General features: G+C 39.6%; 3 protein-coding genes across 3 annotated transcripts in view; 1 reads left to right on the plus strand and 2 right to left on the minus strand.

Moving 5' to 3' along the window:
• Positions 1 to 75: 75 nt before the first annotated feature.
• On the minus strand, positions 76 to 18508 carry slc38a6 (solute carrier family 38 member 6). The gene is made up of 16 exons (XM_077620550.1): positions 18274 to 18508; positions 16637 to 16758; positions 16487 to 16560; positions 15772 to 15824; positions 15193 to 15232; positions 12576 to 12654; positions 7143 to 7228; positions 7018 to 7076; positions 5703 to 5774; positions 4598 to 4654; positions 4148 to 4227; positions 3435 to 3535; positions 3246 to 3370; positions 2463 to 2607; positions 952 to 1046; positions 76 to 856 (listed from the first exon to the last, which is right to left on the minus strand). Exons 1-16 carry the CDS (start codon positions 18367 to 18369, stop codon positions 773 to 775), a joined length of 1368 nt encoding a protein of 455 aa, XP_077476676.1. The 5' UTR covers positions 18370 to 18508; the 3' UTR covers positions 76 to 772.
• trmt5 (tRNA methyltransferase 5) lies at positions 18508 to 21258 on the plus strand. Its single transcript, XM_077620549.1, has 5 exons — positions 18508 to 18637; positions 18760 to 19340; positions 19452 to 19576; positions 19880 to 20519; positions 20772 to 21258. The coding sequence occupies exons 1-5, from the start codon at positions 18630 to 18632 to the stop codon at positions 20819 to 20821; spliced, it is 1404 nt and encodes a 467-aa protein (XP_077476675.1). The 5' UTR covers positions 18508 to 18629; the 3' UTR covers positions 20822 to 21258.
• Positions 21192 to 23127, minus strand: part of mnat1 (MNAT1 component of CDK activating kinase) — a 39987-nt gene continuing 38051 nt past the window's right edge. Inside the window, exon 8 of the mRNA XM_077620551.1 lies at positions 21192 to 21461. Within this exon, the coding sequence (XP_077476677.1) occupies positions 21341 to 21461 (121 nt within the window). The 3' untranslated portion in view covers positions 21192 to 21340. The remainder of the gene's footprint in view (positions 21462 to 23127) is intronic.

Raw genomic sequence — 23127 nt, forward strand, 5'->3', positions numbered from 1 at the left:
AAATTTTGACAATTAGACAGTTAGTCTGACTGATGAGTAAGATTAATCTAATGACATCATGTACGAAATGGGACATACTGGAACAGAATATTTCTTTTTTTTATTGAGTCTTATTTAACGTATAGTACAGTAGAGTAGACTATAAATTGCATAATAACCACTTACTGTACAATCAAGTTTAAGGATTGAAAATGGAAGGAAACTCCAAGTAGCAGCAAATCAAATTTTCCCATTGAGTTTCCATATGTGCAACATTTGACAGAGCAGTAAATTCCGACCAAGGCAAATCTTTAGAAAATACACTTGATTTGAAAAGTGCAAGTTTTACAAATGCTCTGTCAGACTGTAAACAAAAAAATCATTGTAAAATCAAAAAAAAAGTGAGGCTATTACAAAAAAAAATGATTTTGTGTTGTATTCTTCTAGATTATGACAATTTGACATTAAAATAAACATCGCGAGGTGGCACACAATTTCATATGGCTTTTCCATCATTTCATCCAGTAGTTTCTTTGGTATTATTTGTCCCTTTCTGCCCTACTGCTCTAAACCTTTCACTGTCATTGACGATGTTGGACGGTCAACCATGTGTATTTTTTCATCCCTATACTGGATTTATTTATATGAGATTATCAATGTCCAATACCTTTCAACTGGGAAGCTAGCAATGAATGACCAATCGTTCATTTGTTGCCAACACTCCCACTTCAAATGGATTGGACATGTAATCACTATCAAGGGCAGCCAATGAGTTAAGGAAGCCAAACGGGGCCTAGGAACTTTGTATCCACGTGAAGATGATGATGGAAAAGCTGACGACGCCCATGAATAAACCAAAAACCACCAGACTCACCGCCTGCAAACACAGCATTTGCACATGGCATTGTCTGAATCAAGTGAAACCCTTTCAAATGGTTCCGCATCTGATCTGTGTGGAGAGCTCATACTTACCCCGATGGAGTCAAAAGATTGAAAATGCTCGCGGCTAATCTTGAGGTAAAAGAGGCCGGGAAAGACAAACAAGAGGCAGCTGGATGTCGTCGATCCTGGCAAACAAAGATGACAACTTGTGTGATAATAACAGAAATTGTGAAATGGTTGACCACAGTATGAAATATGTCGGAGCAGATTATGCAACTACAATACAAAAAGGGTGTGCCATTATAGAACAGAAATACAATGAATGGCAAATGGCACATTAAAACAGCCACTAATGTTCAATTGGAGGCTTAAAGTGAATCACTCGGGGAGTTTTTCTCATACTGTGTAGGTGGACAACCGTCAGTTGCAACGCAATATGGCCATCTTAACCAAAGAGGCCCTGCAATGTCAAGTATTATACTTTCTTGCTGCAGAGATGATGGTCTTGGATTGGATTTAAGTTTGAGCATCCACATGACTTTAGTTGCCGGAGCCTTCCTCAACATTCAGTCAACAAAAGTCCAAAGAAACCAAGAAAAAAAATAGGACTATGAAGAAAAATATTAGGAGAATAAAATCACAATACTATGAGAATGAAGTTGTAATTCCATCTAGTTGATGATAACACAATTGCAAACCACTACTACAGCTCCATCGAGTGGATGTGTGACACAATCTCCTACTAGTGCTACTACTATTACTACCACCACCAGTACTACTACGACTAGTATTGCGTTTTATAATCCGTACGATTTATATATGAAACAAATGTTAAGATAGGCCATTCGTTTAAGGTGCGCCTTATAACCCAGTGCACTTTATAGTGCTGAAAATGCAGTGGCAATGAGCAGCTGATTCTTAAACATTATCTTGGGGTCAGAAACAATGAGCATAAATTAATGATCAGAAATGTCTGCAGCCAAATCCTGGAGGGCTAATGTGGCCGACTGACTCTAGATGCAATCATTTGACAAGGTCAGTTTTATTGTTAGCGATCGCCTTACACCCCAAAATGTACTATTATATCTGCCATGATCGATCAACCAATAGATCACATGTGTCAAAGTGGTGGCCCGGGGGCCAAATCTGGCCCGCCACATCATTTTGTGTGGCCCGGGAAAGTAAATCATGAGTGCCGACTTTCTGTTTTAGGATCAAATGAAAATGAAGAGTATAGATGTATATTCAATTTCCTGATTTTCCCCCTTTTAAATCAATAATTGTAATTTTTTAATCCATTTTTTCTGTTTTTAGTTCAAAAATCATTTTGTAAAATCTAAAAAATATATATAAAAACTAAAATGAACTTTGTTTTAGATCTATAAAAAACTGAATATTCAGGGCTTTTAATCCAGTTCTTTTAATCCATTTATAAAAAAAATATCTAAATATTATATCTAAAATGGTCCAGCCCGCGTGAAATCAAGTTGACGTTAAAGCGGCCCGCAAACCAACCAGAGTCTGACACCCTTGCAATAGATCAACAGATTGCCAGAGGACAGGTTGGAAATATGTGTCACAAAATTAAAAATGTGTCCTACCCACTACTCCAAACACATTTCGGATATCTGGCACAAAGATGGCCAGCAGAAGCACCACTCCTAGAATGACCACAGTTGTGGTGACGTGGATCAGCCAGGAAAAGGGACCATCTCCACGCAGCAGTAAGATCACGGCCTTACGAGCCTGGAAAACATGCACACACAGAAATGATAAAAAAACATCCCGCTTTATCAACTTTGATCAAAAAGTTCTATATAGTACAGGGAGTCCTCGAGCTACGACCGACTTGTGTCCCTACGCTGGCGATGTAACCCGTATTTCCGTGGAAGTCGGATTTGACTGGACAGGTCAAACTTTACGTGCAAATACAAAGAACGTAACGCATCAACATTGCGACATGAAGCATTCATGCAACCCGATACGTTAAATTACTGTCCTTATTTTTAGGTGACGTGAACTCGAAGTTGTTAGACTTTGACTGTTAGTGACGTACGGTCTGTGTGCAACGATTCAGGGGACTTCATGGCGAACAGAGCACGGTCGTCGTGATGTCAAAAGGTCAAGGACATTGTAACCCGAGGACTTCCTGTATCAGTTGAATATGCTGTTTAAAAGGCCCATTGTGACAAATGATGTTGGAATGTCTTGAATTGGTGCAACAATTTTTTTTTAGCATAATAAAACTGGTAGAATAATAATACCACTTGTGTGGCGCAGAATACAAGTACTGTTCAGAATTCCAAAAGGATTTAAAATACAATATATTATTAGTCTGTTGGCACAGGTGTGCGAGCCCACAGAATTCAGCAGTATGTACTAACAGGAAAATGGATGAGCGGTACGGTCAACAGCACGGAGACGAGGATGGCGAGCCGAACCGTCATCACCATCACGTCACGTGGCATGTAGGTGTCGTAGGTGAGCAGAAGCTCAGAGTCCACGTGAGCTGTGGGCAGACAAGAACAGATCAGACTGTTGCGGTTTGATGTCACCTTTGCGAGATGGCTTACCGTAAAACGTGAGATAGCCAAAAAGGGCCGAAACCAAGTAAACCAGAAAACTGAGGCCGATACCAATGTTGGTTACCCTCTGCATTCTCGGTTTGGTTGGCCTAAAGAATCATGATTTAAGAAAGACACAAGGACACATGCTGTAAAACATCAAAAGGTAATCCCCAGATCCCATATAATCCGACTCCGTGAATACATAAGAAATAATACATTTTTCAATTAGTAAGAGGGAAATATATTCTTTCTAAAACTATATTATTTGTATGTGAAAATGGAATTAAACGGTTGCCAAACTCAACTGCACTTTTGGCCCATATAAGTGCATTTCTGTTTTTTTGCTAAAAATACTTTAATGAAAATAAACCATTTTGGATGGCCTCAGTGGCATAATATCCTATTGCCAAAAAAAAGTCATTTTAGCGCAGCCATTATAGTGAGGAGGGAAAAAGGCAAACCCCTTTTGGTTATTTATTCTCTTTTTGTATTTTTAACTTGAAATGTTAACTGCTTACCCCTATGTATATTTCTCTTTGTATTGTTGTGAGTACAGTTAATTAAAAAAATGTCATTTTTCACATGCGCGATGAGAATCAGGGGGTAAGCGGACCAAAGGAAAGACAGATGCAGTGGGCATTGTTAGGAGGGGCAGAACGGAGTCGGAGTATTGGGGGTCAGTGAACATGGCGTTATTCAGTCAAATGTGAATAGCTGACCGGTCCAGTTCACAATAGATGGGCAGTACAGCTGTATGGCAAAGGAAGGAGAAGGCCATGGTGGGGATGGCATAGGCACTCTGAAACACACATCGGTATGACTTTTAGCGAATTATCAGCTCACACTTTGACACTGGTGAGAGTGGAGCTAAGCACTGAATTCATGGCTTAAATGAGACTACAAATATATGATGAAAAATTGAATGATGTAAAAGAGCTGCGGTGAATAATAGTAATTATATTTTTTTTAAAGGAGAACTTTATGAGTTTCTGCATGCATTCGAGTCTCAGTTGCAGTCACGCACAGCCCATGTTTCAAAGGTGAAAGTGTGACATGCCTCAGTCTACAGACACTTAACAACGACTTCTAAAAGGCACGGCTTGTTGTTTTTACTGAGTGCACGTGTGTATGTGTGTGTGTAGCAGAAAGGACTGAATTCCCGTACGTACCCTACTGGAAAGGACAAAAAGTTTGGGCGTGCATTCCAAGTCGGAGGAATTTGATACCTGCACAAACAAAAGGCAAAAAGAGAGAGAGATCTGTTAGCGTGAAGAATCGGTGACATACGAAAAATACAACGGAACCTAAAAGGTTCCTCAATTTTAATACGAAGTGGCTGAAGAATTCATGTTTTAAATCCCGACTAAATTTCAAAGCAAGGAGTCTGACTGTACTTTCCCTGCCTTACCTGTCACATCTTTTCTTTTCCGGAAGGATTCCTCCAGTATCCTTCAAATTGTTTTTAAAGTATAATTAAAAAGAATGTGGGCAAAAAATTGAGGGTTTAAAAAAAACAAGTAGGGGGAGGAAACAAAGTATATGTTCGATTTTGTGTTGAATATAGCATTAGTCTAAAATAAAGAACAATTTCTAGTTTGACCACATAGTAACATTTTAGCCCTTATGACACTGAAACTAAGGAAACAGCCAATCAAATGCTGTAAATGCTTTTACTTTAATAGTTAATTGTCAATGGCAGCGGATAAATTATGGGATGTAGTCCAGTGAATTATGTCAATTCAGATTTTAGCTTTAGTTGTAGTGACTACTCGCTTTACTTTTTTTTGGTTTTTTTTGGTTCATCATGAATCTGCTTATTTCTTTTACATTTGTTTGACTGGAATGTTAAAATAGTGCATGTAGAACTAATGCAAGTTTGACGATTTTGACAGTTAGGGTTTGGAAGAAATGCATTGGAAATGGTTTCCTCTGGGAAAATATTGTGTTCAATTTTGTAGGCTCCACTGTACAAGCACTGCGGGGAAATGGCAAAATTCCACTGCCTGGTGGTTTGGAGCTAAAAAGAAAACAAACCTCCAAGTTATCCCACGCCAGGTCTGGAGTTCTAGTATGGTTTGTATAATAAAAGAGGCCAGAGGTCACTTCCAGGGCTGAAGGGGTGAGGAGGCGGGGTCACCTGAACTTCCTTCCCCTAAGGTAGCAGTCACTCTACACAGCCCTTTCTGGTCCTCATCAAGCAGACACTTCTAGTCTAGACCACCATTGACATAAGATCAACATCTTATATAGACTACTAAGGGAAGTCGGTATTACCTGGTACGCACCAATAGACAAGGTGCTGTTTTTTGGCAGCGGGCATGGTATGGACCATTTCTTGACCACAATCTAAGGTTTTGACAAACAAACAAAAATCAAAAAGTGTCATTTATTTTTTATTTAACCCTAGAATGGTAACACTATTTCAGGGGTTATCTTTCACGCTTCTGAAATAGAGGGTTACCATGGTTACCTGTCAAAAATGCAGTGGCGGGCCGTCAGGGCCTTCAAGGCCTTCTCTGCTGGCCTAAGAAATATCTGAATCATATATTATATTTTGTCCATCAATACTTATTAAATAATTCCAAATTGTCTGTCAGCTTCCTTTCATTGCTTTTCCCCTGGTTGCACTGCTTCCAGATGTGTGTTTTCATGTTGAAGCATTTAACCAATCACATTTCAGCCATTATTTGTTGCCAGGGTCAGAAATCTGCCTCAAGGCCTTCACAATCAGTTCTGCAGGCTCTGCTGCATTAAACAAGCGTCGATAAGACTGTTGCTTTAACCAATCAGATTTCGAGTTGGCAACACCACAATGTATTGTCGCAGGCATAGGGATACGTCATTGCCTTGTCGCACGCGTAGGGATAGGTCATTGCCTTGTCGCAGGCCTAGGGATACGTCATCGCTTTCACCAACTATGATTGGCTAGTGATTAGCCATATCTACCAAACTGTATCTGTAGCGAGCTGCACAAGCAAATATATTGTTGTGTTGATTTAAAGCCATTTTCAAGACCGACTATGCCAGAAATACGACAGGACAGGCTCGGCTTTCAGCATTAGCTTCGATGGCGATAGAAAAGAAGGAAGAAAGAAGGGAGGATGATTGTGTACAGTTAAAAAGGATTTTTGGTGAGTAAAATATGGCTATATTCCTAAATAATATTTCAATTGTGGGCCCAGTTGTTAGTATATCTGAAAAGCTCCAGTGTTTGTATTTAATCACTAAATGCTGCTAGGAAGTGGATTTTACCCCATTTTAGTGCAATGTTTGCCGTTTCGCCATTGACGTCCATTGCTGTCTTTTCCCGGGAAAATCACCCCCCGGCCCGGTTGTAATGTCTGAAAAGCTCCAGTATTTGTATTTAATAATTAAATGCTGCTAGGAAGTGGACTTTACCCGTAGAAGGAGCAACGAGAAAATGCACGGACCACCACTGCAAAAATGGGTACCCTTCATTGCACCGTCTTGCTTAGGACCCATTTTTTTCCACGGTAACCATGGTAACCCTCTATTTCAGAAGCGTGAACGGTAACCCCTGAAATAGAGGGTTACCATTCTAGGGTTAAAGGTAAACATTCCAACTCACCACAATGGTAAAGTAGAGCATGAAAAAGAAGGCCAGGCTGCTGGTGTAGCCCAGAAAGCCTGAAAGGGTGAGTGAGACATGTCACGGGAAGTCTTTTAAAGATGGCACTTCATTTGCTTCCTCACCAATTTTTGGCAATATTGCAAGAGGAAGGACAACACATATCGTGACAAGGATTAGCAGCAGTCTGCCATCTTCAAACCAGGCCTCTCTGTAAAACAAGAAACAATTGAATGAATAATAGTGACAGACGTTCAGGGTATTGTTTATAAGGGGAGGGGACCGCTGTGGTTAGTGTTAAGTAAGGTGTGACTCATTTTTGGCATTTTTTTAAACTAAAGGAACCCTGTTTGCTTACCACATTCAGTTCCAATGACAATGATGGCATTGATATTCAATTCAACTGGGATAGTTGGCATTGAAGGATCAGGTTTTACTGCCATTGACGACAATAGATGTCGACTCCGATTTGACTGATGGACTGTCAGTGATATAATTATCGCTGCCATACCTCCCAGTCAAAATGGGTTGGATGTCTACTGCGGTCAATGACAGCCATTGAGTTAAATAATATGAAAAAAGACTGTACAGTAACATGTGATTGCTATTTAGCAACAAAAAACAATGACTTGCAATTAAATATTAGAAAAAACAGACATGACTGCAATGTTTACGTAACATTATGATACTATAAAAGTATGACTACTGTAATCATGATTATGTTTAAGTAATAGAAGCATAGGAATCAGTGGTGGAAGCAAATTGATTCTACAGGTAACTAAAATAACAACCGAAAATGTCCAGTTATAAAGCAAATGAATGCAATAATGTTGTAAATATTCTCATTAAAAATCATTTTGTTAATACCAAAAAACACTGCAAAATATTGTGGTTATGAATAAACAAATATTAAAATCGTCTCTCCCTCATTGGTAAATTTGCATTAGTGATAAAGTGCAAAACATCTAATTAAAAATGGGTATGACACACAAGTGGTATTGAATGAAGTTGTAAGAGGTCACGTGGATACTGTAAACATGAGCCTACATTATGCCTCACCAAAAAAAAGTGCAAGACATTGCACCAATGAAACAAAACTAAATATAGATTTTTCATTGGCTTTGCAAACACTGCTGCGAAAAAAGTAAACATTTAGCCAGACAATTAAATGTATTCTTTTCTGTTTGGCAGGTGCTATTTAACAGGGATATCTAGAAGCCTAGAAGCCCTGATGAAAAAGCAGACAAACAAAATGTAATGTTCTGCACTTGGCACTGGACAACGAGTCCTTCAATTACAACCGAGTTACCTTCCTGCACTGATGACGTAACCCAAATTTCCGCATAAGTCGGTTTTCACTGTCAAAGTCTAAACTTACATCAAAATACTTCGTACTAAACAGTAAAATTTGTATTCTTTTAGCTAAACCTAAAAAAACTAGCTTTTTTTCTTTGGGGCCGTCATGGGAAAAAACAAAAGTGGACAAAATATACTCCCAATGCACAAACAAAAACAAACACTATGCAATAGCTAAGCAGGTACTATGGTGCAGGTGACTTAATGGCGGTTGAGCCACTAACATCGCAAAGTCGAAACGTCATGTCATGGACATTGTAACCCAAATTCCCTACATATTGTGGACTGTTTTTAACTCCGTGTTTGATGTTGAAATCTGCAGATTCCTGGGAAAGTTGTAAGCTGTGGCCAAAAAAAAACTGACTGCAATTGTGGAATCAGCTTGTCACTCACCAACCCCCCCCCCAAATTAGTAGTACAGCAAAACAGTTCAGTGCCATTGAGATGCGATAGACATTCAATCCATATGAACTGGGAGGCAGTAATTATTAGTTAAAAAGAATGGCAATTTTGTAACTAAATAAAACGTTCGTAAAACCTAAACAATACTTATGCTGGAATAAAGAGATGTGAGAGTAACTCTAACATGCCCAAAGGCAGCCTTCAAAAGCAAAGTACGCAGACTGATATCTCTACAGACTTCCTTAACAAATCAAAAACTGTCCGGTTGCCCCAACTACTATACTGTGTATAAAAAGTACACCACCAAAGTAAAAATATTTCAGAGAAAACCACTTGAATACTGTCATTGCACGTTCCACTGGAGGACTGCAGAAGCAAAATCCAAATGGATGTAAAAAAAACCTCAAGGCTGCATGAGAGGCATTTAATAAATAAAATTAGTTCCAAAAAGTCAGGGACGGCGAGTAACTTAAAATGGGACGCCTCTGGAAATTTGTCTCCATTTAACGCTCCAATTCAAAACGACAGAGCTCTCATGTGGTACCCATTAAAGGCTTTATCCCTCACAAACCATAACAATTATGTAATTCACATTCAAACGTTGCACCGCTCCATCAGATCAGATCACACCACGTATCGCTTGGTTTTTGGAGAGAGGGGGAATAATATTTTCCTTTGCTGAAGAAAAAGGCGGGGCCCTTTAATGGTGATTGAGGCGGGCCCGTGTTTAAGGTGACGCATGTGGAAGGAACGCCGTCTCCGCCAGGGTCGAGGTCAGACGGGAAGAGTGCTGCTTGCTGTTGGGACCGCAGCGTGGGGTCACGGGGCCTGGCTCCAGCGCTCTTTATGGGGTTCCCAAAGACGGCGGCACCTGCTTTGACCGCATCAAAACACCGTGACCCTTTCCTGGCAGTTTCACTGCCAGAGCATTAGCATTGGCACTGAAGGATTTACTGTATCTCTGCAGTTTCACAGGCGAATGTCATGGAAGCTCATGTCTTCAATGCCAATTCTTCTGTTCACAGCAAGGTCAAAGGGGCCTCATGTTCGGACCTTTGAAATATGGAAAGTTAATCCCCTGAAGAGACTTTTTCCAAGATTTCAGTAGTAGAAATAAGCGGGATACACCCTGAATTCTATCGCAATGCACAATGAGACTAACAACCATTCATGTAAACACACACCCATGAAGGATGTAGAACAGGGGTGTAAAACTCATTTTTTGTCGAGGGCCACATGGTAGTTTCGATTACATCCGGAGGGCTGTTATGTCTTCAAACTAGGCTGCCAAAATTAATCGATTAATAAATTGACAGCTTTCTCGATCGTGCTAATCGATAGATCATTTTTGGAGATTCAAATTAGTACAAATTTTTGCAATTATTGATTTAAAATGAGGAAACACAGGAAATAATCTGCAATCTTCATTTGAATTTCATCATAAAACAGAAAGTTGGCACATCATTTACTTTCTTGGGCCACACAAAATGATGCGGCGGGCCAGATTTGGCCCCCGGGCCACCACTTAGACACATGTAATGTAGAACGTTTAATAACCCTACCACGCATGTTTTTGGGATGTGGAGGAAACCAGAGGACCCAAAGAAAACCCACACAGGGAGGGTGAAAACACAATCTCCACATAGAGATTGAAGTCTTGATATAAGAATTGTGAGGCGTACATGTTAACCACGAAATCCAGCGTGCTGCCAAGACCCATAATCTTTCTCAAAAATCCAAACATTTTAGAAGTTGTTGATCACTTTTTCAATTAAAAAGGCCAAGTCCAATTTCTGTTGTTTGAATTGGTCAGTTTGCACATTTTCCAACATTTCTAAGAGGAGCTGGAGACAATATTTATTAAGATAAATAGCTAAAACCACTCTACTGAAACAGACACTCACATGGACAAGTCTGTAGAGAATTCTTTCACGCAGGGTCCTGCCTGATTACAGGGAAGCACGCTAGTTTGAAGACAGCCATGAAATGTGGAAGATTTCACGCTTTTCTATAACCAGAACAGCCTTGAGCAAAGGAAGGAGTCTCAAAGTCAGTCTCAACAAATGTGTTTAATAACCTGTGCAAATCTGGCCTGCGCAAGGCAATAAGCATCCTGTCCTCAACGGAGGAATTTTGCATTGGGCCTTGGATGACGAATGGTCCATAAAGCTACAAGTGATTTTTAATAGAACACATGCTGAAACAAAATAGTTTTAGGCTCAAATGTGCCTCTGCTCGCATCTCAAAACCGCTCATTAAGAAAAACATTGTTTCCCTCTGCAGTGGGTTGTAATTATACTGGCAAAACCGATATCCCATTGTATCAGTCTGATTCCGGGGAACATGTGTGAGAGATTTGAGGGTGAAAGCAGAGCGCTAATATAAAACAGCTGCTTTGTGGAGCAATCGAATGCTGAATGTCGGAAAGCAAAACGACCTCTCACTAAACCAGCAGAGACAATAACGGTGATAAGTCAATTTTCTGACATTTGTGTGAAGGAGAAAGTTTATGAAGAGAGTAATTACTCAAAACATGCAACTATTATGGTTAAGGTCTATGTAGTTTGCAACTTTGCAAAGAGATCTGTATGTACTGATGACTGATTTTATGCTCTTGAAACTTTGCATGTCGCGACATGGCAAAACGTGTTAAATTACGATTTTTAAAAGAATTTTATTTGAATTATGATAAACATTATGAAGCAAATTCATTCAATTTATATAATTAGCTTATCTGTTATAGATTACAGATATAAAAACAGATTTGGGTATGATTGATAAAACTGTATATAACGTATTTTCTCGCATATACGCCATATTTGTTGCCCAAAAAATGACTGAAGGGTACGGCTTATATGCCCACAAATTAGACTTGACATGCACAAAACTGCAAGGTGACATGGACGAAACGCCATAACGCAAGACAAATTTATTTTGACATCTATGAATGAAATTCAAGAAAGAAATCTCTGGCATAAAACGTGAAAAAAACTCAGTTGCTTGTGCCTTGTTGCAATACCTTTTCTTAAGATTTTCCCTTCAAAGTAACACATTTGTAGTCCCTGTTAAAACCATGAATATGGAAGTGAAAATTGTGAATTAGGGGGCGTCTTATACGAGAGAAATTGTAAAATTCAACGATTTTAAGGCAATTTTAAGGGTGCTGCTTATACGCGGAGCGGCAAATATGCGAGAAAATAAGGTACTACTTTTGAATTTATTATTGGTTTGTGTATATGACAACGGGATTAATCAGTTAATCGCAAGGCTTTCATGCTAATAATTGCGTTATTATGTGTGTATATATCTACATATACAAATATATACATATACAAATATTTACACACAAATATATACATATGCATATACAAATATATACACACAAATATATACATATATACACATATAAATATATATATATAAATTAATAGGAGTGACCTTTTTTTTTATTATCGCGGCCATGTCTGGTCCACATTAACCGTGATAATCGAGGTATCACTGTACTGTGTATTTTCTTGCACTTATTCATCATCAAAGATATTTATCAATTTAACAAAACAACATTTTTATGATGAAAGAGGAGAATGTTTTTGTAAATTCTGTGTTGAAGTCGACATGGAACACAACTATTTCACTTGAAAAAAGGGGATGTCTTGTGACCTTTCGTATTGACAGAGTCAACCAATTGAATGAGGTAAATGGTCAAATTTGAACCAATGCATGACTCCTGATAATGTCAATAATTGTGGGCCTTCAGACTACACCCACCCTGTACGAGAGTGATCCAGAAACACACCCACCTTGACTGGTCTGGACTCAGGAAGCAGGCAATGGCCGACGGAAGCTCCGACTTCAAGATGAACAAGTACGATGACATGGCTGCAACAGAGCAGAGGGAATGTTCACACTGTTTGTTTGCAAAGAAAGTCAAAACAGGCACACCAAGCACATCGCGTGTATTAATATTATTATTAGGGTGGGTGTGGGGGCGGTGCTTTTCTGAGTTAACGCAGATGGGTGGAGCAGACAGCTCAAAAGGGCTCAAAAGCAAAGCCCTTAGCACAGAGGAGCAGACGTAGCGCACTTCTTTGGAGAAATGCGAAGGAAAGGAATGCAAACAATAATCATATATGACGTTAATCCCGCTACTTCTCCGCCTCACAAGGAAACAGGACATTATCAGCCTCCAAAGGGCTTCCATATCCTTCCCGGACAGCCAATCCGAGAAGGGGGACAAGGGTCATTTCCTAGGGTCGTTCGCAAGTATTGACGGAGGTTGCTGCAGAACAAGAGCATGCTTGTGGTGTGAAATGGGCTTCAGATGCAGCGTGTTGCCAGTGATAAAGGCAGATAATGTCAAGGGATTACATTTGGGGAAAGCAGACACAGCCGGGGTTAGGTGGGACGTTATTACCCCCGGGGCAAGGTTTTTGCACTCGCCGTTGAATAAACTATGACCATAATCCCTCAGATCCTGCATGTGTTTAGAAAGGAGAACTTTTTCCAATAACCCGCCGGCCCACACAAGACACAAGGACACTCACTCAGAGAATAAGGAAACGCGTTAATAAGCGTTTAAGTCCGCCGGTAAATGGGCCTCGTTTTGGGGATTCATCCTGAATTCGGTGCGAAACTTCATTCAAAATGTGACCGCCACATTGTACATGTTAAATAAAGTCACACATTTTATAGAGTACTAATCATTTCATGGGGTGCAATGATTGATAACAGAGATGTCTTTTAATGTACACTATCCTTTCTTTGTTAGTCTCGATTTGGCACAGTCACAGATTGTTTTTTCAATATTTTTATAGCGCAAATCCATAAAAATAAGTTTCAAATATGGCCATAAAATTAACAGATGTCTTAGGGCAGGATTTATTCCTTTGAGCTGGGGTTTTATGCTCTCTAAAAAGCTACAGTAGATGAAGTGCAATTTGAACCATAATATAATTATGTAGGTCTATAAGTTTGAAAAGGGGAACATGCAAGCTTCTTTATCGAGATCAACACAAAAATGGCTGTATTCAGGGAAACAAGGTCATTATTTTAAACAAAGCAATGTAGAAGACTCCTATACAGAATTGTGAATAACTGTATAATACATTGTGTCAATATTTCTGTAGTGAGAGGATGCCATAATCTTTACTTAATAGGATTCCAAAAACGTATTTTAAAAGCAGCATTAACCAAAACACCACTAGCAAAAAACACACAATAACAACACACAGACGCAACAGACATGATTGCGCTGGTTTCATTTCATGCATTTTGTAAGCGAGGATGTGGAGAATGAATGGATGCTTACAATGACGTCAAACGACAACACTTCCACGGCAATACCTGATGAAGGTTGCGCAATACTTACGTCTCTAACAAAGCGGCTCTTGAGTGAAGAGAAGGATCGGTTATTGGTCGAGGGGTAAGAAAACATGGAACAATGAGCACACAGGAGAAGAAAATGGACGTGAGCTGTGTATGTGTGTGTGGTCATCAAAGTAAAGCCAGTCCGTGTGGAACATAAGAGAGAGTCACTTTCATTTGACTGCGAGACACCGTGGGTTGCTTGGCCAGTAATTAAGGTCAATTGGTCTATCAGCCCATGGCAGTGCCGATGAATGTTTACTCAGAGTGAACTAATTGCGCTCTTATAAAAAGGGGGTCTGGGTGCAGACAGATGCAGACCCCTACATGCAGAGGGAACCCCCAGACATAGCAGAGGGGCAGCGCAGCAATCCCCCGGGCCGCACAGCGGTTGAGCGACTGAGAACGATCGGCGTAGCTGCCAAGTGAAGGGATGAAGCCTTAACGGGAGGTTTGCCATTAGGGTCTTATGGGGTGGGAGTGGGATTTACCGTCAGCAATCAATTATAGCAGAAGTCAGGTTTCGGGCTCGGGGGAGAGCGCTTGAGAGGACGGCAGCCACGGAGTCAAAGGTTATCAGGGAAATCTGGATAATAGCCTTTGCAGCTGAAGGGGCAATAAACCGAAAGGGCTAAAATATTTACGGCAGTGGGAACCTTCAGTTTTAAGGGCAAACTAATGAAAAAAATGCTTTCCATACATGTAAGAAACAACGGTTTGCGGGCTTAAGTGGTTGGATGAAGGGAGAGTCTAAAACAAGTGTGGGCAAACCGGACCTTGAGGGCTGTGGTGGGTGTATTTTTTTTGTTCTAACCGATCAAGCAAAGACAGTCCCTGGTCTAAAACAACTGTAATATGAACATGAGACATTGGCAAAAGAGTTTGTCACTTAAACATCTCTGGACTATTCTGAAACGGCTGTAAACTCAGATCTAAATCCCACTGAAAATCGTCTAAAGGAGTTGAAGCAACCATCTATCTTTTGTAAACAGAGGGGTGTATCAACAATTCTGTCCATGCGTGTATGGTCATAAGAAACAAGAGCAAACCTACCGCCAACATTTTGGATTACGATCGCAATTCCAACCAGAACCTGTAGAAATATTTACAATTTCAGTGAACGTCAAATTTTAAGCATGTACAATTGCAACTTAGTCAAACTAATACTAAAACCAGTCCTAGAATGTCTGCCTGGAGAATGTATGTATGGGAATTACAATGGGGCCAGCAAAGTTTAACTGTATTAAAGTAATACAGAGTATTTTGTGACACTAATCAGGATCTTTTTTAACTCGTCTGAATTATTCAAAGGAATTATTTACAATATTAGAAATACTTAGTTCTAGACTGAGACACTGGAGCCAAGTTGTTAGCACATCTGGTTTACAATTACACATGTAACATACATATTAGAAGAAAAAAAGTCTAAACTATAAATTTGGAGAGTAACTCCTGCAGCTGAAGTTTTTGGGGCAGTTATCAATTAATTGAACTTTTTCACGGTCCATTAAATTGTATGCGTGTACACCACTGTAAAATGTAGCAAAAATTAAAGATACTGAAATGAAATGCAAGTACATGTCAATCATATTGAAAGAAATGATTTCACATTAATCAATAGACAATACTAACTTTTCCTGGTTTTTGTAATGCTCGTCCACCCAGATCTTCATATGAATTGATTCCTGCAAAAAAAAAACACTTCTTTATAATAGGTAAAACAAACAATCCATTGAAATGCAGTAATCATGTCTGTGACCGGACGTTTGGTCGCCCGGACGTTTGGTCGCCCGGACGTTTGGTCGCCCGGACGTTTGGTCGCCCGGACGTTTGGTCGCCCGGACGTTTGGTCGCCCGGACGTTTGGTCGCCCGGACGTTTGGTCGCCCGGACGTTTGGTCGCCCGGACGTTTGGTCGCCCGGACGTTTGGTCGCCCGGACGTTTGGTCGCCCGGACGTTTGGTCGCCCGGACGTTTGGTCACCCGGACGTTTGGTCGCCTGGCCGTTTGGTCGCCCGGACGTTTGGTCGCCCGGGTGAATATAATTTTGAGAGCTGGTTTCAACAGTAGATATTTAGATATTAAACTCTCTCTCATGAATATAATTTTGAGAGCTGGTTTCAACAGTAAACTCTGTCATGTTGTCAAACGTCCGGGCGACCAAACGTCCGAGTATCCACATGTCGACTATCTATATTTTTTAATGGAATGGTTTATTTCGGACATAAAGAAGGAAACATCAAGCAAACTAAAGAAGCCATTTAAAAATCACTTAGTATAACAGCAATATGCAAGACAATGATAATAATTATTATAACAATAATATGAAAAAAAAGTACAATGATTACCTGTCAAGTCACAAAGCTTGAGGAGGAGATGTATGGAATATGCAGCCAGGCTGGACACGAGTATCAAAAGGATGCTAAGTCGGAAGGGTAGAAATTGTGATATACGTGTTTTTTTTATCATTTCACACATGCCTGTAAGCGTTTGCTTACCAAAAAACAACTATGCCAGTGCTTGCCATGGCATAAGCGAGTCCGAGAATTCCACTACCCATGATGGCATTCATCAGATTAAAAACAGAGGAGACAAAAGAGGCACCCCTGGTCCGGCTTCGCTGCGCACAATAAGAACAAGGGGTTACCGGACACTCGAAATTAAATTATTTACATTGATTCTGTGGAGAACAACTGGCCAGGCCTGATGATGAATCTCATTAAAGAGCAACACGTTGGCATGCGGGATCAGGAAATGGAAATGGATAGGAAGGGATTTGAGCTGCAGGACAGCTGCCTGCTGCTCTGGACAGACTAACAGACTGACCCCTCTAATAGGGGATATCCTGGAGAGGACGAGTGGTCACTCTGGTGTCAGTGTCACAACAACCAAGGATTGACTTGCTGAACTGGGATTCACTGCCAAGAAAACAAGCGTCATCTTTGACGTTAGGTAAATTTGATTCCATTTTTAAATATGAATTTAAATGACATTAAGGAAAGTTTATGAGGTGCTGGGTGATGCATCACACAGCTGTTGGTTAGGATTCTATATTACTGTAACTTTATAATGCAAAACCACTGTTTCAGTTGCACTCTTGTCACTATACCGAGGTGATGCACTTCAAGTCTCTGGATTCATTCATTCATTTTCCATCCCGCTTGTCCTTACAGGGGTCGCTGCCTCTTCAAGCCAATTACAGGCACCAGGTGCAGGACACACTGGATTGGTGGACAGCTAATCGCAGAACACGGGCTCTGTATTTGTCGAACAAATTTATCTTCTGCACTATTTCTATCTTTACGTGGGTAGTTGTCTCTCTGTATTTAGTATGTTTTTCTTACTGTGTTTTTTTTCTCATTTTATAGTAGTTTCTCTATGGAGCAGGAATCACCAACTCCAGTCCTCGAGGGCACCTATCCAGTCTGTTTTACATGTCTCCCTCTTACAACACCGCTGAATCAAATGATCAACTCCTCAAAAATCTCTCCATCAGCCTGATAACGATCCTGGTTATTTGTTTCAGGTATGTTGGAGAAGGGAGGTATGGAAAAGAGACTGGATTGGTGACACCTGCTTTCATACTGAAGACGATCTCCATGTGTTTGTAACATATAGAAACAAAATTGAGGAATCGAAAAAATGATATAAATAAATACATTATATTTTATATATTTGCCCTTGCTTCTTTTAAAAAGTGATCTAAATCGATGGACTCAATTTTTGGACAGATATCTGCCACAACCCCTATAACCTCATAACATATTGGATGGATGGCGTACGTATATACTTGATCAATCTAATTTTGTGTGCTATATGTATGCCTTCTTTTGGGAAAATATTATGCCATATATATTTATATAAATAAATACATATAAATATATATATATATATATATATACACACACATATATACATAATATATAAATAAATATATATAAATATATATAAATATATATAAATATATATATATATATAAATAAATATATATATATAAATCAATATATATATATATAAATATATATAGATATAAATAAATATATATAAATAAACATATATATATATAAATATATAGTATATTTGTATAATTTAAAAATTATAATAATATTGGACAACTAATTCGGCAAAGACTTACAATAGATAGTAAAGGCGTTGTTTCGTTTCCCTCGGTGTCTCCGGTTGCAGATTCATGGCTGTTAAATGCCGCGTGATCATTCCCGTTAATACTCATGTTTTCCCCCCCAACAAAATAAATAACACGAGGAACTGTCTCACAAAAACTTTGGCATTATTCTCTAGCTAAGTTTTTGCATCCTTGCCTCTGGCTTGTTTTAGTCCGGGGAGTCACGTGCCTATTATTTCCGTCGCAGAATCGACGTCATTTTCGCAATTGGCCAATCATACACAAGCATTTCCCATTCCGACCAATCACACGAGAGTGACGGTCCACCACGAATGACGTTGTAGAAGAAGCATGCTTCTGGCTGAAGGATGTTAAGGTAAAAAGCCGGTGGTATTTTTCGGTATAATTAACCAGTAAAATAATAGATGTTGTGAAAGACTCTTTTAATTCATGCTATTTTAGCGGTCCGCTGTTAATATACCTGCGTTGTCTTTACAGCCTTTTCTGGAGAGTCTTAGGCGTACGGACACGAAATAAGGCAAACGTTCCTCACTTCCAAAAACTCAGCTGCGCAACCTCTCCTTTTATCAACCTTGCCCCGACGCCTCTCATGGAGGCTAAACTATACCAGGCGCCCCCGCAGGTGCGCGGTATGACTTCTCTTGACAAAGAGGCATTCGCTCAGACAATCACTGTCCCAGCTTTACGAGTTCCTACACGGTTCCTCAACAAAGTGATGAAGAGTCTGAAAAAAGCCACCATCCAACGGCCGGGGTTGCCCAGAGTTGTGCAGGATAAAGAAGAGAGTCCAGATTTTCGGCTGGTGCTGTTGGACCCTCACAGGGTGTCATCGGGGGCCTCCTTTAGTGAGGATGAAGCGGAAGCGCTGAGGTCATTTGACGTCTCCCAAGACTTGCAGCAATATGACTTGAAATTGACCTACGACAACCTTAAGAGTGAGGAGGTTCTGGAAGCCGTGCTGCCCCAAGGGCAGGATGTCACGTCAGCTTTCAGCCGAATAGGACACATCGCACACATGAACCTCAGGGACCACCAGCTGCCATACAGGAACCTCATCGGTGAAACCAGTTTTCAAGAACAAGTGTTGAATGATACTTTTGTAGATGTCATACTAGTATGTGATGATCAGAATTAACATGTTCTCTCTTATTCCCTCCCCCTTATTGTAGGTAAAGTGATCATGGACAAAAACCCCGGTGTCACGTGTGTAGTCAATAAGAAAAATATTATCGACTCAGCTTATCGGAACTTCAAGATGGAGGTGTTGGCTGGAGAAGAGAACATGTTTGCTAAGGTAAGATTGTTAAGACCTTTCATGCAAGAAACACTTCAAAATATTGGAAAATTACTTAAAGCATCATGTTAAAGAATGAAAACGATTGCACTAGCATAATTTTACATGTAGGAAATTAAATCTGATCCCTTATCATTTTAAAGACACTTACTGTAGTATTTATAACACTTAAGTGCCACTTTTAAAATCACCAATGCCAGCCCTCAACATGTTGAGAACCTGCGCCATATAAAAGAGATTAACACACATTGTCTCGTGTGGCCATGACATAAATTCTGATGCTCCTCCGTGTCTGTTTTCTAGGTGAAAGAAAACGGGGCAACATACGAGTTTGACTTCTCTTGTGTGTACTGGAACCCGAGGCTCAGCACGGAACACCAACGCGTGGTGGACCTCGTCAAGCGCGGCGACACAGTGTTTGACGTGTTCGCCGGCGTGGGACCCTTCGCCATCCCGGCAGCCCGCTCGGGCGCCGACGTCTTCGCCAACGACCTCAACCCGGAGTCCTACAAGTGGCTGCAGCACAACAGCAAAGTTAACAAGGTAGAAGGCAAAGTGAAATCTTTCAATTTGGATGGCCGAGCTTTCGTCCGAGGGCCGCTCAAGCAAGAGCTTCCAGCGCTGATTAAAGAAAACAATAGAGTGCACGTGGTGATGAACCTGCCAGCTTTGGCTTTGGAGTTCCTGGATTCCTTCAGAGGGCTTCTGCATCAGGAGGCTCCCTGCGACGAGAACCTCCCAACAGTACACTGTTACGGCTTCTCTAAAGACGATAACCCAGAGAGAGACATGGTTGAAAGGGCGTCTCTGGCCTTGGGCTTCACTTTGAAGGACCGCTGCTCCGTCCATTTTGTCCGCAACGTGGCACCCAACAAAGATATGTTGTGTGTGAGCTTTACTCTCCCTAAAGAAGTCGTCTTCGGCCAATGTGAAGACCAGAAGGGTGAGAAATTATTGACATAAATAATGCTCCATTCTTGCGTTAATAGTCAGTAAAAGGCAAAAAAAAAACTTTGAGGGCACAATCTATTTTATAGTCAATGTATCAGAACTTCACATCATTCAATTCATTTAAATATAAATTTGTAGGGAAGTATTTTACTACTTATTGCCGGCAATATGTTCACATTCAATGATGCCTAGTGATGTTGGTCAATGTACATTATGCTGACTGTTTTGTTTCAATTATTCACAGAGGAACCAGCCTCCAAGCGGCAGAAATGTGAAACTGCAGATTCATCATGAAAATGAATGAAATCACAACTTGATTGTTGCAATTGAGGCAATATTTTAGTTTTTTTTTATGGTTGCATTTTCCCCATTCTTCATTCGGTACACCAACAAAATTAGATTTAATAGAAGTTGTATCAAAACTTCTACCTGGGAGATGTAATGCTACTATGCCTTGTTGTGGTACAGTAGTACCATACCACTTTTTATTGAGGTATGGTTGTAATATTATGGAGGGTATCATTGATTTCCTATGTCTCTGCGTCCAGACCGGATGTGAGAACTCGTCCACAGGAGTCGGTTGGCATTTTTTTATGCTCTACTTAAGCTGTGGCATACTTCCTTTCCTTGAAGATTTGTTATTTTTTAACAAAAGTTCTGTAACGACAGACTAATTCATGTTTTATTCACTGTGTGTATGAAAGTAAAAAACAAATTAAACCTCAAAGAAAAATGTATTGGTCTCTAATTACTGACCACTACAACTATGCGTCCTCTTCAGTGCTGATTTCTAGTCCTTAAAGTGGTTTGGGATCAGCCAATATGGGTGAAGAGGCCACTGAACGCATCCTGGATGGCTCGATGGCACGCCAAAGCAGAGCTGTAGCCTCCAGCTGTGTCCTGAGGCAAGGCGGCCCTCACGTGGTTCAAATATCTGCAGACACACAGACAAAACCCCCCCTCCCATAGTCAGTGACGTCATGAAGGTATATTTTGTAAATAATGACAACGTCTGACAGCCTGAGCATAGCTCTCAAGAGCAAAGAAACAAGTTTATCCGTCATTCAATCCGCACTTGCAAGTTATTTTTTCTGGCCTTCTTTTGCTTTTCTGATGAGATCGACACAGACACACGTAAGTGTACGTTAACACAGAGAACACCTTGTGCCCGAAAGCCTCAACAACAAGGCGCTATTAAGGTATTAGAGGTGTCTCTCTTTTATTTTAAGTGCTTACAGATGTATCCTGCCAAAGTCTCTCAGGTTTTAAGCAATGCTCAAAAGTCAATGTTTATTTTCATACAGTCATTCAAAAAAAAAAAGAAAAAAGGACATACCATGTGCACACCATCACCAAGCTCACTTGTCTTGTAGAGACAAAAATAAAGTAGCTATAACGTTTAAAATGACACCCCTATCCTTTTTTTTCTTTTAATGTTGGAAAGGGTTCACATTGAAAAACAACTATCCTTCATCGGCATATATAATGTTTAACATTGGTATGAGAGCAGTGTTTTCCAAGCATTAATGAGTTAAGACACATTTTCTTTTAAATCGAAAAACAGAGTTCACAAAAATTAAACGTATTTTCTTTTAAATCGAAAAACTAAGTTCACAAAAATTAAATGTAACTGCAATAATGATACACAGGTTAAATCTATCTTTTGCCATCTAGTGGAAGAGTGTTTATTTGTTGTGTAATGATTTTCAGTTCCTATGACTATTAATACTCGTAAACACTGACTCAATTATAGGCTAATTAAATATCTTGCAAAACGAGACTGAAAAACAAAGAACAATAATTGTGCGTTGGTATGTTAACTTTCCATCATTTAGTATTTGTAATCAAGTTGATTCATATGTTAATATTACGTAAACAAAACTGTCTCAGCACTGTAGGTAGGTTTAAAATTTAATGTTTGTGTTACATATTTTGTATGTTAAGTATATTAACTTTACATTAAATAGTATTTTGTTAAGTACAGTAATCCCTCAAATATCACGGTTAATGTAGACCAGACATTGCCGCGAAAATTGAAAAACCGTAAAGTAGGGTCATCGCTATTAAAATATATATATATATTTTTTAAAAGTACATAAAAATGTGATAATCCACACTGAAACTTGTAAGTGGAAGCCACTCTTGCTACTAGGACTCAGCACTGAAGTTTTAAAAAAAAAAAGCTGTAGCTGAGTAAACCGAACTCCAGTTAAACCCTGAAATTATTCATACCCGAATTAAATACTATCATTTGGAAATAAACAATAGTATAGAAAACCACAAAAAAATGTTAATTTTCTCAGAATGTTGTTAGATTAGTAGTATACGTCAAAAGAAACCAAACATTTCATCATGTTCTTCTGTAATATTGAGTGTAAAGAAATGTTGTTTTTTTAACACTTTGAAAAATACAACAGCTCTGATTAATTATTTATACACTGTGGCTGTCATAATAAAGGCCGAGCCAATACTCTCTACATGTAATAGATTTCAACGCTCTACATTATAATAGAATTTACCCAGCTTACTTAAAGTAGCCCAAAAAAAGATAACAACCTTTTTGACCCCTAAAAATGTTTGTCTATAATCCTTATAAAGTG

This window comes from Stigmatopora argus, chromosome 15, assembly GCF_051989625.1.
Source record: "Stigmatopora argus isolate UIUO_Sarg chromosome 15, RoL_Sarg_1.0, whole genome shotgun sequence".
NCBI classification, from domain to species: Eukaryota; Metazoa; Chordata; class Actinopteri; order Syngnathiformes; family Syngnathidae; genus Stigmatopora; species Stigmatopora argus.